This window comes from Giraffa tippelskirchi, chromosome 3, assembly GCF_054371585.1.
Source record: "Giraffa tippelskirchi isolate mGirTip1 chromosome 3, T2T-mGirTip1v1.2.pri, whole genome shotgun sequence".
NCBI lineage: Eukaryota > Metazoa > Chordata > Mammalia > Artiodactyla > Giraffidae > Giraffa > Giraffa tippelskirchi.
The window spans coordinates 164,613,060-164,627,505 of NC_137277.1; the positions used below are offsets into that span (position 1 = coordinate 164,613,060).

General features: G+C 44.9%; 1 protein-coding gene across 4 annotated transcripts in view; it reads right to left on the bottom strand.

Moving 5' to 3' along the window:
* Positions 1–3,185: 3,185 nt before the first annotated feature.
* Positions 3,186–14,446, bottom strand: part of NHEJ1 (non-homologous end joining factor 1) — a 92,659-nt gene continuing 81,398 nt past the window's right edge. For 2 of the 4 annotated variants that reach the window (XR_014080569.1, XR_014080568.1), the window contains exons 6-9: positions 9,348–9,469; positions 5,372–5,489; positions 4,452–4,570; positions 3,186–3,700 (exon numbers count right to left, since the gene is read on the bottom strand). Coding sequence is in view for 2 of the 4 variants with exons in the window: in XM_081584116.1 (XP_081440242.1) it covers positions 3,626–3,700; positions 4,452–4,570; positions 5,372–5,489 (312 nt within the window). In the remaining 2 variants the exon portion in view is untranslated. The remainder of the gene's footprint in view (positions 3,701–4,451; positions 4,571–5,371; positions 5,490–9,347; positions 9,470–14,446) is intronic. The other 2 variants (XM_081584116.1, XM_081584115.1) reach the window with 1 other exon arrangement.

The following is a 14,446-nucleotide window of genomic DNA, read 5'->3' on the forward strand; positions in this document are numbered from 1 at the left end:
TCACTCTCTGCCACCTTACACCCTAGGAACTCCAGGATTCAGTGGGCAGAGACTAGAAGCTCTTTCCTCCCTTTTCCATAACTTTACTACCCTTTGGAGACCCTCTTTGATCTGGAGGTTGGTTGACCGGTGACAGAACAGAGAATGACCTTCGTGGGGTTTTCCGGGCTCTGGCTCTGGCTCTGCCTTTGGGGGGCTGCTGGGGAAGCCCTCAGTGAAGCCAGAGGAGAGGAGGTGCTGCCCAGCTGCAGTGCTAAGGGATGAAGATTTGTCTCCCAGCAAAGAGCTGGTCTGTCTGGGCTGACTGTGGGGGAGGGGTGAACCACCAGCAAGGCCAAGAAGGCCTTGCAGCCTAGGTGGCGCTATTTCTCTACTTTTTAGGTCAAGTTCCTGCAGGAACTTCCTCGAGGTCCCTAGTCCTGCTCCTGGTTTGCTGGCTTGCTGCTGTAAACCACCTTATATTATTTTTTTTTCTAAAAATACTCCAAAGCAATTGAAAGAGTCCCTTCTCCCACCAGCCAGCCCTGGCCCCAGCCCCGGCCCCGGGGAGCGGGCGGGTAGGCGGGGAGGTGGGCCACTGCTTTATTAAACACAGGGAAAACTAATATTTACGGAATAAAATTTATGGAGCAGCCACGAGAATTCGACCCTTTTATGTGCATACGGAGTGGGGGTTGGGCCAGGCTGGGGGCCTCAGGGAGGGGCCCAAGCCAGGGGGCAGGGCTGGAATACAGCCTGGCTAGGCCAATTTGTCAAGGCAGGGGTTTCCCTGGAGTTGCCCTGGGATAAATGATTTTCAAACACCGCCCCTTGCTTTGGGGGGCAAGGGCTTCAGGGCAAGAATGCCCGAGGCAGAGCCACAGGGAGCAATGTTTCTCTAAGGATAACTATTGCGTTTGGGCAATAGTCCCATGGGGGCAGCAAGCTTTGGGGATACAAGGGGCGGTGGGCAGGAAAGTCATTAGGCATATTCTCATTTAACCTTTTTAAAAAGTTACACATTCTTTTGAGAACATGAAAACAAATATGCTCTAAGGATTTTATTTATAATTTTAGGGGATTCACAAGCCCCTGATCCCCCCTCTGATTAAAAAAATGCCTTCTCTTGAGACTGCTTTTAGGGCAGAGGGATTACCTAGAGTGAAGAACCCTTATTTTCTTCCAATTTGCTGGGGAAGTCTCTCCATTTTCCATGTGGTCTCATACCTTGAAATCTGTCTATCTATACTATGGCAAGAGAAACTAAACAACAAAGTGAGTCATCTGATAGATTGTTTTTCCATAGTTCCCTATGTACTTGACAGTCACCACCAGGGCACAGACAGGGGCACTGGCCTGGAGGTAAAAGAAACTTATCAGCAGCAACTGGGAATGAGCCATGGTGGAGCTCTCAGACTCTGCCAGCAGGTGAAGGCCTGGGGTAAGTCCTGGAGTCTGCCAAGGCTCCTCCCTTGAAGAGCTAATATGCTCAGTCGCTCAGTCAGGTTCAACTCTTTGCAATCCCATGGACTGTGGCACGCCAGTCTCCTCTGTCCATGGGATTTTTTTTTTCCAGGCAAGAATACTGGAGTGGGTTGCCATTTCCTACTCCAAGCGATCCTCCCAACCGAGGAATCGAACCTGCGTCTTCCACCTTGCAGGCAGATTCTTTACCACTGAGCCATTGGGAAAGCCCTGAAGAGCTAACTGGGAGTAGTAAGAACATCCTTTTAAAAACAGGCAGGGTCACGGGAAAGAATGGTCACAGCTGAAGACAGAAAAGGACTTTACATCCTTCCTGGAAAATGTTTTCAGTGAGGTATATAATAATGCAGTTCAGAACTCAGCAGTCTGGGTTCAAATTCTGGCTGCTACTTATTAGCTGTGTGACCTCTGATAAGGGGGTTTCCCAGGTGGCACAAATGGAAGAGAACACACCTGCCAATGCAGGAGAAAAAAGAGATGCACATTGGATCCCTAGGTTGGAAAGATCCCCTAGAGAAGGAAATAGCAACCCACTCCAGTATTCTTGCCTGGGATATTACGGACAGAGGAGCCTGGCAGGCCACAGTCCATGCGGTTGCAAGAGTCAGACACACTTATTGACTAAACCACCATTGCCACTTAGTAGAGTAGCTGGTATACATTAACTGCTTAATAGATGGTAACTGTTTATTGTTGTTATTATAATCATCATTATTTTATTATTACTTGGATGGTCCTCTTTCTCTCAAGACTTGACATGGGGACAGAAACACCAGTCCTATGCGTTTCTCTCTCAGTCCTAAGAGAGAATACGTGACTGAGGAGGCCTTTGACTATCATAAGTAAATAAACCAGAAAAGGCCTCTGTGGGTTCTGCCCCAACCCCTTCCTCTACCTAACACCTCCCAGTGAACATCTGAGTTATACTCTCCCTCCTGTCTCTCCAAGGTAAAGATTCGGATGGTCTTACCTATAGAGGAAAACCTAGCAGAGATGGCCAAGGAGCTTTACGAATGCTAGTCTGTTAAATCCTTTTTTTTTGTTTTTTTTGGTTGAGCCATGCAGCTTGTGGAATCTTAGTTCCTTGACCAGGGATTGAACCCAAGGTCGTGGCAGTGAAAGCACCTAGTCCTAACCACTGAACCACCAGGGAAGTTCCAAATCTTGCTAGATTTGTCCAAAAAGTTGACCTTCTAACTGAGAAAGTCTATCTCATACAAGCTTTATATCTTTTCCTGCTAAGCACTATTCATTCTATACGTCAATTCTGTTGGTCCCAGCAAACTGTGGCCATTTCCTATTCCCAGTCATCCTATCTTTTCTAGTTCTTCTATTTACTCTGTTATCTGAAGTGAAGGATGGCAGAGCAAAATTCTTTTTTCTCCCACTCCAGGAAACTAACTTGGCCCTAGGGCTCACAGTTCTTTGTCATTTCAATCCCATGTTGTGGTTTAACCTGTTGACTATGCCTCAGAAACAGATAAAAACACCCCATATCAAGCTGGACCAAGAAGCACAGAAGCCATAGGGCACAAGACTATGGAGAGAGGTTTCAAGATCAATGCTCCCCAATGGAGGCTTAGCACAAGCCACAGAAGAGAAGCATAAGAAGAATCCTGAAGGATTGGACAAGGGCCTAGACTTCATCCAGAGACATCAGTGGGCTGGGATCCAGTAATGGGTTGGTTATATGTTCCACAGATAAGCAATCTCAAAAGCAGGAGTGTGAGCGCTTTTTATTCTGTGCTAGAGAACAGAGTGTCTCTGAGGAGCATCTGGGAGTAGTTAAGGACTCTTTAGAAAGACAGGCAAGACTTCCTTGGTTATGTTGTGCCTTTTTGCTGACCTGCCCCATATACCTAAAGTCCATGGTAGATCCTAAGCCTAGAGAACCTTCCCTAAAAGAAAGGAGGGTGTGGGATTCCCAGAAACTGTCTTCCACTTGGACAAGGAAGGCCAGTACCCAATGGATTGGAGCCAGGATTCCCTTGTTAACAGTAGCCATGCCTGTCAACATGAGCTTCAGTTATCTGGCCATTATGGTGGAGTCTCTGACTATATAACTCTGTGTCAGAGATGCTGCTGCCATGGGAGCTCCTTCCAAGGTGACACTAGGAAACTACTCTCTGAGTCCATCCTCAGCAGTTGAGATGGTGACAAGTTAACTGAAAAGCCCCCTTAGCTTCTTCTTCTTGACTTTCAACAGCTGAGGTCTCTGCATAGGGCCTGAAGAAATCTAGAAAAAAAAGGAATCCAAGTTAATAGAGGTTTTGAACAGTTGCACTTAAGTTAGGAAAAGAATTTCCTTGCTCCCATGGCTCTGGCTAAGAAAGGTGACTGATGCAGGGGTTTTAAGGTCCATGTCAGGCTGTGAATGTGATGGAAGAGTCTATGCAGGAGAGGCACACCGCACCCCTTTTCCCCTAGGGAACAACTTCATACACCATCACTGGAAGTGCAAAAAGGTTGAAATGGAGCCAAGGTCCATCATTTGGAAGAACTGCAGAGAGAAGACAGCAAGGGAAGACAGAAAAGAAGATGGAAAAGACCATGACTTTTCCTCTAGAAATCCACAATCCACAATTTGGATGCTAGATCACAAATATCCCCCCATGTTGGGCTAAGGCAGGGTCAAATTGGTGACAATTCCAGGGACCACCAGCTTGGGGGCTAAAGATGAAGATTCTCCCAACTCTTTTTTTTTTTTTTTTTAATATTTATTGGTTTATCTGGCTGTGCAAGGTCTCATTTGCGGCACATAGGATCTTTAGCTGCAGCCTATGGAATCTTCTAGTTACAGCAAGTGGGGTTTTCAGTTGCAGCATGCAAACTCTTAGCTGCAGCATGTGGGATCTAGTTCCCTGATCAGGGATCTAACCTGGCCCACTGCATTGAGAGCGAGAAGTCTTAGCCACTGGACCACCAGGAAATTCCACCAGACACTCTCAACTCTTGAAATGCTATCTAGGAAGCTGCTCATGACTTACTGTGGGCTCTATCTCAGGTCCTTGGTGGGATGGTGCTGAGGAGACCGGCTCTTCTGGCTGGTTCAAAAGTTGGTTATTAGTTCCCTGCGAGAAAGCACTACTTGAGGTCTGGGGATCTCCTGAAACCAGAAAGATCAAAGGAAGATAGTGATAAATGCCTTCTTCTTATCAGGAAGGCATTAGCATTTATCAAGCATTCTGATAAAGGCCTGGCCTTGGTTGTTGTGGTTGTTTATAGTCACTAAGTCATGTCTGACTCTTTGCGACCCCGACCCCGTGGACTGTAGCATCCCAGGCCCCTCTGTCCAAGCCTTGGTACTAATATGTAAACAGACACAAATTCACTTCCAATTAACTTTCAGAAGGCTGTTTCTACTATGAAGATTCCCCAGGCCAATTGTAACCACGCAGGACAAGAGTTTCTATGACTCAAAACAGCTAACTATTCTCTGTATTGCCTGCCACATCTCAGGTAGGGGGATTAACTTTTTTTCTGGTTCTCTAATTCTCCATTGGGTGGCATCACTGATTCAATGGGCATGAACCTGGGCAAACTCCGGGAGATGGTGAGGGACAGGGAAGCCTGGTGTGCTGCAGTCCATGAGGTTGCACGTGAAGAGTCGGACACAACTTGGTGACTCAACAACAACAAAATTCTAAGCATGTAGACCAGTCCTAATAAAACTTTTTATAGTGACAGAATGAATACTTGTGATCTGTGCTGTCCAACTCGGTAGCCACTGGCCATATGTGGCTACTGAGCACCTGAAATGTGCAAATGAGATGAGTTTTTCATTTTATTTAATTTTTATTTATTTAAATTTAAATGGTCACTATTGCCTAGAGCTACCATAATGGACAGCACAAACCTAGACCCCAACTCTAACCCCAGGGAGACCAACACCTCTGGAGCTACGTACCAGCGTCATGATGCTTCTGTCCCACCTGGATCACTTGTCTGGTGACTGCCATATACATACTCTGCAGATTTGTGACGAAGGGTCTTCCATCACCAACACTGCATGCCTCTGGTAGTTTCTACAGGGGAGAGGAGATGCTATCACGGGTTACATGGGATTGCTAGAGAAAAACTTGATATCCCACTGGCAGAACTGGCATCAACCCCAAAAGAGTTTATATACAGAAGTTAGATCCAGTATGGGGCTTCCCTAGTGGCTCAGTTCAGTTCAGTCATTCAGTCCTGTCTGACTCTTTGTGACCCCAGAGCCTGCAGCATGCCAGGCTTCCCTGTCCATCTCACCAACTCCTGGAGCTTACTCAAACTCATGACCATCAAATCGGTGATACCATCCAACCATCTCATCCTCTGTCGTCCCCTTCTTCTCCTGCCTTCAATCTTTCCCAGCATCAGGGTCTTTGTTATAAGTCAGTTCTTCACATCAGGTAGCCAAAGAATTGGAGTTTCAGCTTCAGCATCAGTCCTTCCAATGAACATTCACGACTGATTTCCTTTAGGATTGACTGGTTTGATCTCCTTACAGTTCAAGGGACTCTCAAGAGTCTTCTCCAACACTACAGTTCAAAAGCATCAATTCTCTGGTGCTCAGCTTTCTTTATAGTCCAACTCTCACATCCATACATGACTACTGGAAAAACCATGGCTTTGACTAGATGGACCTTTGTCGGCAAAGCAATGTCTCTGCTTTTTAATATGCTATCTAGGTTGGTCATAGCTCAGATGGTAAAGCTATGGCTCAGATGGTAAAGAATCCCCCTGTAATGCAGGAGACCAGAATTCGATCCCTGGATCAGGAAGATACCCTGGAGAAGGGAATGGTTACCCACTCTTGTATTCTTGCCTGAAGAATTCCACGGACAGGGGGACTTGGTGGGCTACAGTCCATGGGGTTGCAAAGAGTCAGAAATGACTGAGCAACTAACACACTAGATCCAATACAGACATCCATAGCCAAACCCGTTGGGACTGATACAAAGATCTCTTGGGAGGTCATCTCTTCTGAAAGGCAACTCCAAATGAGTATTTTTATTTCTCTCAATACTTACATCTGTTATGCTTCCCCATGAATACCTCATAGGTTTGTAGCTTCTTTCCTCCAAAAGGATAACCTTTTAGAGAACTTTCTTAGAAAATCACATTCTTTAAATTATCCCTGAGGTGTAGATTACTATTTTATTTATTTATTTATCTGGCTGCATCTGGTCTTAGTTGTCATGTGGGATCTCCCATTGTAGTGCATGGACTCTCTAGCTGTGGTGCACACCGCCTCAGCAGTTGCAGTGCACAGGCTTAATTGCTGCATGCCATGTAGGATCTTAGTTCCCTGACCAGGGATGGAACCCCCACCCTCTGCATTGCAAGGAAGATTGTTAATCACTGGACCACCAGGGAAGTTCCCAGACTACTATTTTAATCAAATTTACTCCAAAACTTCTACACTGGAGAGAGAAAAAAGGATGAAATCAAGGAAAAGAGAAAGAGAGCAAAATGGAGATGACAGACTGAAAGACAAGAATAAATTATGGAGCTATGATGTTCAGTCAAAGGAGATGGAAGAAACAAAGTTTACAAAGTTTGGAGGCTTGCCTGCCATTTTATATTACTTATGCAATCCCATTGTGCTTTACTATAATCCGTGAACTCACTATAGGGGTGATATTCCCCCCCAGGGAGGAGAAAATTTGCTCTTGGTGGGAGGGGTAAAAAAATCTTACTCTTTTAATGTATATGACCCAGATACACAAATAGTACAGAAACAGAGTTTTGGTATACCTGTGGTATTAAAATTTCCTTAGAGGGGATAATTAGAGAAAAATGTCTTAAAAGGTTCCTCTGGAAATTGATAATGAAAAAAAGTTGAGAAACCCTGCCATAATCACACCATATTTATCTGTTTCCTTCATTATGGAAGGAACGATGAATTTACATTCAAAGCAAAATGTTTTGCCTAGTTTAAGTTTCATACACTTAACTGAACTGAGTTTAAGTAATGGCTGAAAACTTAAGAAAGTGCAATCAAAATGAGATGAAAGAATATGGTGTCCAGTGGACCTAAACCTGGCTGTACTTTAGAATCTTGGAAAGGGCCCAGAGCCACTTCATCTGTCCTTGTGCATGCAGATTGTCATGGTTCCCAGCCAGGTTAGCAGGTCTCAAAGGAAAGCCATGCCAGCAGCTCATATGGGAACGAACCCAAGAATCCTGGATTGCCCACATCTCACATCGAGGGCACTTCTGTTGTGCTATAAGAGCATGCATTTCTGCAAACCCATGGTGGGAGAAGGATGGAAGAGAGAAAGTGGAAGAAACAGTGAGGTAGTTGCTGAACCATGGTCAAGATTACACAGCTCTTTCCTCCAAGCATGGTGGTAGCTGAAAAACTGGTTGATTCCAGGAAAGATTTCTACTCCATAGATTTCTATTTCAACCCAACTTGCAAAAAAACTGTGTCAGTCTTGAACTTTCACTGGAAACCACAGACAGTGAATCAGGAGCCCTGAGTGCAGACTTTGCTTCCAGCAGTGATCACACTCAGAGTGTAACATCCTCTTCAGCAGCATTCCCTAAGGAATGAACTGAAACAGGTGATGGACCTCATCCTCACCTTATTCTCCTTCCTAAGTTCAGCTCTCCAACTCCCAAGCCATCTCTTCCAGCAGAAAGTCCTCTATCCCATGGCCAGAGAGCCCTGACAGCAGAGAGACAAACAGTTGTTCTCTGTCCTCACATCTCATGTCTCTGGGATGTCCCTTCATGCTGCTCAGGAAGCGTGGCCTCTCTTAGAGTCACCCACACATGGCTTGGTGGGCACTGTGCTATCTGTACAAAAAAGCCAGCTGGAATCTAGGCAGTCCACGGGGGCATCTCCTCCTGCCCTTTCTACGGAACTAAACAGACTCATACAATTTCCAGAGTGACCTTTAACCAGTGCATGTATTTAGTCTCAAAATAAAGTGCCAGAAATAAAAGGCCATTCAAGCTATTGCTGTCCTGGAACTAAGTCCAAATTCAGAACCTGTATCTTAGCCCTTCCTCCATCCTTCCCCTTCTCAGAGAGATCTGATCCTGCAGCTGCTGCCAAAGGTCATCCCATCTGAGTATCCCTTCTCAGAAAAGCACTAGGAAGAGAACCCATATTTACTATGTGCTAGACACTGTTCTAGGGCTTCCTTGGTGGCTCAGCTGGTAAATAATCTGTCTGCAATGCAGGAGACCCTGGTTTGATTCTTGGGTTGGGAAGATCCCCCGGAGAAGGGACAAGCTAGCCACTTCAGTATTCTTGGGCTTCCCTGGTAGCTCAGACGGTAAAGAATTCACCCACAATGTGGGAGACCTGGGTTCGATTCCTGGGTTGGGAAGATCCACTGGAGAAGGAAATGGCAACCCACTCCAGTATTCTGGCCTGGAGAATCCCCTCGGCCAGAGGAGCCTAGTGGGCTACAGTCCATGGTGTCACAAAGAGTCGGACACGACTGAGTGACTAAGCACAGCACAGACACTGTTCTAAGTATTTAAATGTTCAACCCATTTTGTCTTATTCACTGCTATCTCCCTGGCACCTAGAACAATCTGGCTCACAGGAGTGGCTCAGTAACTACGTGTGAATGAATGGACATGGTGGGCATGAGGATGACCCTACCCTGCTGAAACAGTCACAGCTAGTAACTGGTGGGACAGGATTAGAATCCAGACCATGAGGCTTCAGGGCCCTCACATATAACAACTACCCTAGAGACTTCTCTGAAACATAGAATTTTAGTCTAAAGGACAATACAGTCTTCCCTAGGGTTACAGGCCCTTAATTCCTGGCATCACAGATCATCTGTATATATTCCCATCCAGATCAGAAACAAGGTCCCTCGGGGGACAAGGAAAAGAAAAAAGCTAGCAGATAACAAGGAGGCAACTGGCCCTACCTGGAACCCTCAGAAGGCTGAAGGGTCATACCCATAATCCTGTTGTATCTGTTCCCCATCATCACGGATTCCTCGGGCATCATTCTCAGAATATTCGAGGGAAGAGGTGGTGAGGCCTGAGCCTGGGAAGGAGAAACATTATTTCCCTGGGCAGGACAATGGTAGGGGTGAGCTGGGGCGAGCAGCAGAGATCAAAGGGAGAAGCTGGAGTCAGGACTAAGAAAAGCAAACAGCAGTGCCCCCTGCTATAGTACACTTGAGCCAGGAGCAAGGTGTACCAGCCACAAGCGGGTCACTGCCCAGAATGGGGAGGGGAAGAAGAGCCAGGTCAGTCTACTGTATAATGTGTTCATCTGATTAACCTACAATCAATCCTACTTGGCAAAAAGGCTACTTAGATTCTATCATGAGCCAGTTACTACAGGACTGGGGGAGGGGAAGTGGATGCACCAGTCCTTCCTGCCTCAGAACGGGACGGAGTTAGTACAAAGATAAATAAGTCAGAGGACCTGCCTCTAAAAGTTTAGAGTCACACATAGGAAAGAGGCAGATTCAGGTATCCCCCACTTTTTGTAAATCTGCTTTCTGCCACTTTGCTTTTGGCTTCCCCAGTGGCTCAGAGGTAAAGGGCCCACCTGCAAGGCAGGAGACATGGAGACGCAGGTTCGATCCCTGGGTTGGGAAGATCCCCTGGAGGAGGAAATGGCAACTCACTCCAGTTTTCTTGGGAAATCCCATGGACAGAGGAGCCTGGTGGGCTACAGTTCATAGGATTGCAAAGCGTTGGACATGACTCAGCAGCTAAACAACTTTGCTTTTAAGAAAAGCCTACATTAGTACCTGTTTTTGCTAACTAGAAGAAATCCAAAAAAGATTTTCACTTTTACGAAGAAAGGTAATTGCTTCTTCACTTTACACCATTTCAACTTATGAAAGGTTTCACAGGAATGCTCTTACTTTCAGATAGAAAAAGGAACCTGTATGTGTTGTTTTTTTTTTTTATTCCAGGCATTATGCTACAAGGGGGTTATAAACAAAGAGCAATAATAACCCAGCAAAGAAGAAAGGGACAAAGTCTCACTGAGAGTCTTGCAAAACACTTCAGAGGTGGTGAAGTTGAGTTAAGCCTTTGCAAGGTTAGACTTTGTAGTGGAAGTATTTGAGGCACAAAGGTGTGAAAAGATAGGCCAGGTGGGCATGTGCTCAGTCATTCTGTTGTGTCAGACTCTTTTCGACCCCATGGACTGTAGCCCACCAGGGTCCTCTGTCCATGGGATTCTCCAGGCAAGAATATTGGAGTAGGTTGCCATTTCCCACTGCAGGGGATCTTCCCAACTCAGGGATTTAATCTGTGTCTCTTTCATCTCCTGCATTGGCAGGTGGATTCTTTACCATCTGAGCCACCAGGGAAGCCCATAGGTGGGCATATCTGATGGGAAATGAGACTGGACAGCTAATTCATAACCACCAAACTGCAAAGGACTTCATTTTCTGAATTAAGGATATGCCCAAAGGAATTCCTTTTGTTTCACAAAGTGGCTTTCTCTGCTATACAACTACCTGCTGAGGCTTCCTTGACTTCAAACTGTTACTGATACAGTATAATATGGTATTACAGACGTCACGTTGAAGAATCAGGCGTTTCCTCTAGGTTTGCATTTCCAGGTTTTCTGCTACACTAGAACCTCTTCACTACTTCCTGCTAGTACTGTGACTAAGAGCCACATCACACTCTAGTCCCAAGAGCTCTGTCACTCTCTCACCTCCAGCCCACCAGGACTTTGGCCCCTGCTTTATGGCCGTATCAAAAGCTTTAGGAAAACCAAAGTCACAGAACCCAAAGGGCATTTGATCACCCCTTCTTGTCCTTCTGGCAGCTCCTCTTGGTTGCTAGGCCCCAAACTTCCCTCCTGTTTAACAATAACTCCCACCTTCACTGAGTCTGAAACTCACTTCCAGTGGTCTGGAAATTCTAAGTCTCCCTCCTTCCTCTTGACCCCAACAGGATGTTGGAGCCATCCCAGTTGCCACTTCCAATTAGAAACAAAAGGTCTGATCTGACCCCCAGACCTCACCCCCATTTCATCCACTCTTTCCTCTGAGGCTGCTTCAGGAAAAAAACATTTTAGAAGTCTGGGTCAGGAAAGGCTGGACCTTGAGACACTGCTCACTCTACTCTGTATGGACCCACAGGTGAAGTACACAGGTTTATAAGACAGAGGAGAAAGGTGAAAGCAGCAAACTGGAGCTCCCAGCACCAGCCCTGAGTAGGTCCTTGGTTCTGGCACCAGCCCCAGAAGCTGGCACAGCCCCAAGATCTGACACTGCCTGTCACAATATCATATCTTCCAGGGCAGGGCCCCAAACATGTGACTTCCCAGGGGTAAGAATCCTCTCCTCCCTCTTGTACAAACTTCCCTCCCTAGGGGGCCCAAGTCAGGTTAGGAAAGCATGGTGTGTGTGCTCAGTCATGACTCTGCAACCCCATGGACTGTAGCCCCCAGGCTCCTCTGTCCATGGAATTTTCTAGGCAAGAACACTGGAGTGGGTTGCCATTTCCTATTAATTGCATCATTAGCTCCTCTTAGGGGTAAGAGCACACTGGAAAACCATTCTAAGGTGTCAAATTACCAAAGGGTCACCAAAATAAATAGAAAGGAACAAGAAAACTGGTTTGGGAAGAGAACTCCAAGGAGAAAGACTCTTTAGAACAGAATCTTGCTCCCTCATCCCTTCATTTGGCAAATATTTACTGGTTATCTACAGTGTTTGGGATGATGTAGATGCTGGGGATATAAAACATTGAACAAAAGAAATAAAAATCCCTTGTCCTCCTGAAGTTTACATTTTAGAGAGGGGATAGCAACAGTACACATAACTAATTAAAACATATAAAGAGAAGAATGAAAAAACTGGCATGACACTCAACATTAAAAAAACTAAGATCATGGCATCCAATCCTATCACTTCATGGCAAATAGATGGAGATAAAGTGGAAGCAGTGGCAGATTTTAGTTTTTTGGGCTCCAAAATCACTGCAGATGGTGACTGCCGCCATGAAATTAAAAGAGACTTGCTCCTTGGAAGAAAAGCTATGACAAACCTAGACAGCATATTAAAAGGCAGAGACATTACTTTGCCGACAAAGGTCCTTATAGGCAAAGCTATGGTTTGTCCAATAGACATGTACAGATGAGAGAGGTGGACCATAAAGAAGGTTGAGTGCTGAAGAATTGATGCTTTCTAATTGTGGTACTGGAGAAGACTTGAGGGTCCCTTGGACTGCAAGGAGATCAAACCAGTCAATCATAAAGGAGATCAACCCTGAATATTCATTGGAAGGACTGATGCTAAAGCTGAAACTCCAATACTTTGGTCACCTGATGCGAAGAACTGACTTGCTGGGAAAGACTGAAGGCAAAAGGAGAAGCAGGTGGCAGATGCTAAGATGGTTGGGTGGCATTACTGACTCAATGGACATCAAATTGAACAAACTCCAGGTTCAGAGGAGCCTGGTGTGCTACAGTCCATGGGGTTGCAATGAGTTGGACACGACTTAGCAACTGAATAACAACAACAAACAACAATTAAAACATATACTCTTAGAGTAATGAAAATAAAAATAAACAAATGGGACCTAGTTAAACGTAAAAGCTTTTGCACAGCAAAGGAAAACATAAACAAGATGAAAAGATAATAATTGCAAATGAAGCAACTGACAAAGATTAATTTCCAAAATATACAAGCAGCTCATGCAGCTCAAAATCTGAAAAACAAACAACCCAATCAAAAAATGGGCAGAAGACCTAAACAGACATTTTTTCAAAGAAGGCATACAGATGGCTAATAAACACATGAAAAAATGTATAACATCACTTATTATTAGAGAAACGCAAATCAAAACTACAATAAGGTATCACCTCAAACTAGTCAGAATAGCCACCAACAAAAAAAATCTACTAACAATAAATGCTGGAGAGGACGTGCAGAAAAGGGAACCCTCTTGCATAGTTGGTGGGAACTTGACAAATTGATAAATTGATAAACTTGTAAATTGATACAGCCACTATGGAGAACAGTATGGAGAGTTCTTAAAAAAATCAGGTATTAAAAATACCGTGTATGATGTGTGTGTGTGTGTGTACGCTCAGTCGTGTCCAACTTGGTGATCCCATGGGCTATAACCCACCAGGCTCTTTTGTCCCTGGAATTTTCTGGGCAAGAATACTGGAGCAGGTTGCCATTTTCTGTATGACCCAGAAATCCCACTACTGGGCATATACCCAGAGAAAACCACAATTCTAAAAGACACATGTACCCCAGTACTCATTGAAGCACCATTTACAATAGCCAGGACATGGAAGCAACCTAGATGTCTATCAACAGATGAATGGATAATGGTACATACAAAATGCAATATTACTCAGCTATAAAAAGGAATGAATTTAAGTCAGTTCTAGTGAGGTGGATGAACCTAGAGCTTGCTATACAGAGTGAAGTAAGTCAGAAAGAGAAAAACAAATGTTGTATATTAACGCATATATGGAATCTAGGAAGACGGTACTGATGAACCTATTTGTGAGACAGCAATAGAGACACAGACATAGAGAACAGACTTGTGGACACAGCAGGGGAAGGAGAGGGTGGGACAAATTGAGAGAGCAGCATTGAAACTTACACATTACCATATGTAAAACAGATAGCCAGTGGGAATTTGCTGTATGACAGTGCTCTGTGACAACCTAGAGAGGTGGGATCGGGTGGAGAGTGGGAAAAAGGTTCAAGAGGGAGGGGACACCATGTATACCTATGGCTGATTCATGTTGATGTATGGCAGAAACCAATACAACAGTGTAAAGCAACTATTATCCAATTAAAAATAAATTAAAAAAAAATACTCTAGGACTTCCCTGGTGGTCCAGTGGCTAAGATTCCACCCTCTGAATGCAGGGGGCCTAGGTTTGATCCCTGGTCAGGGAACTACTAATAGCTCCTACATGCCACAACCAAGATCCAGCGCAGCCAAATAAATTTTAAAAACAACAACAACACACACTCTATCAGATGGTGTCAGCACCACAGAGGAAAATAAATCAGCA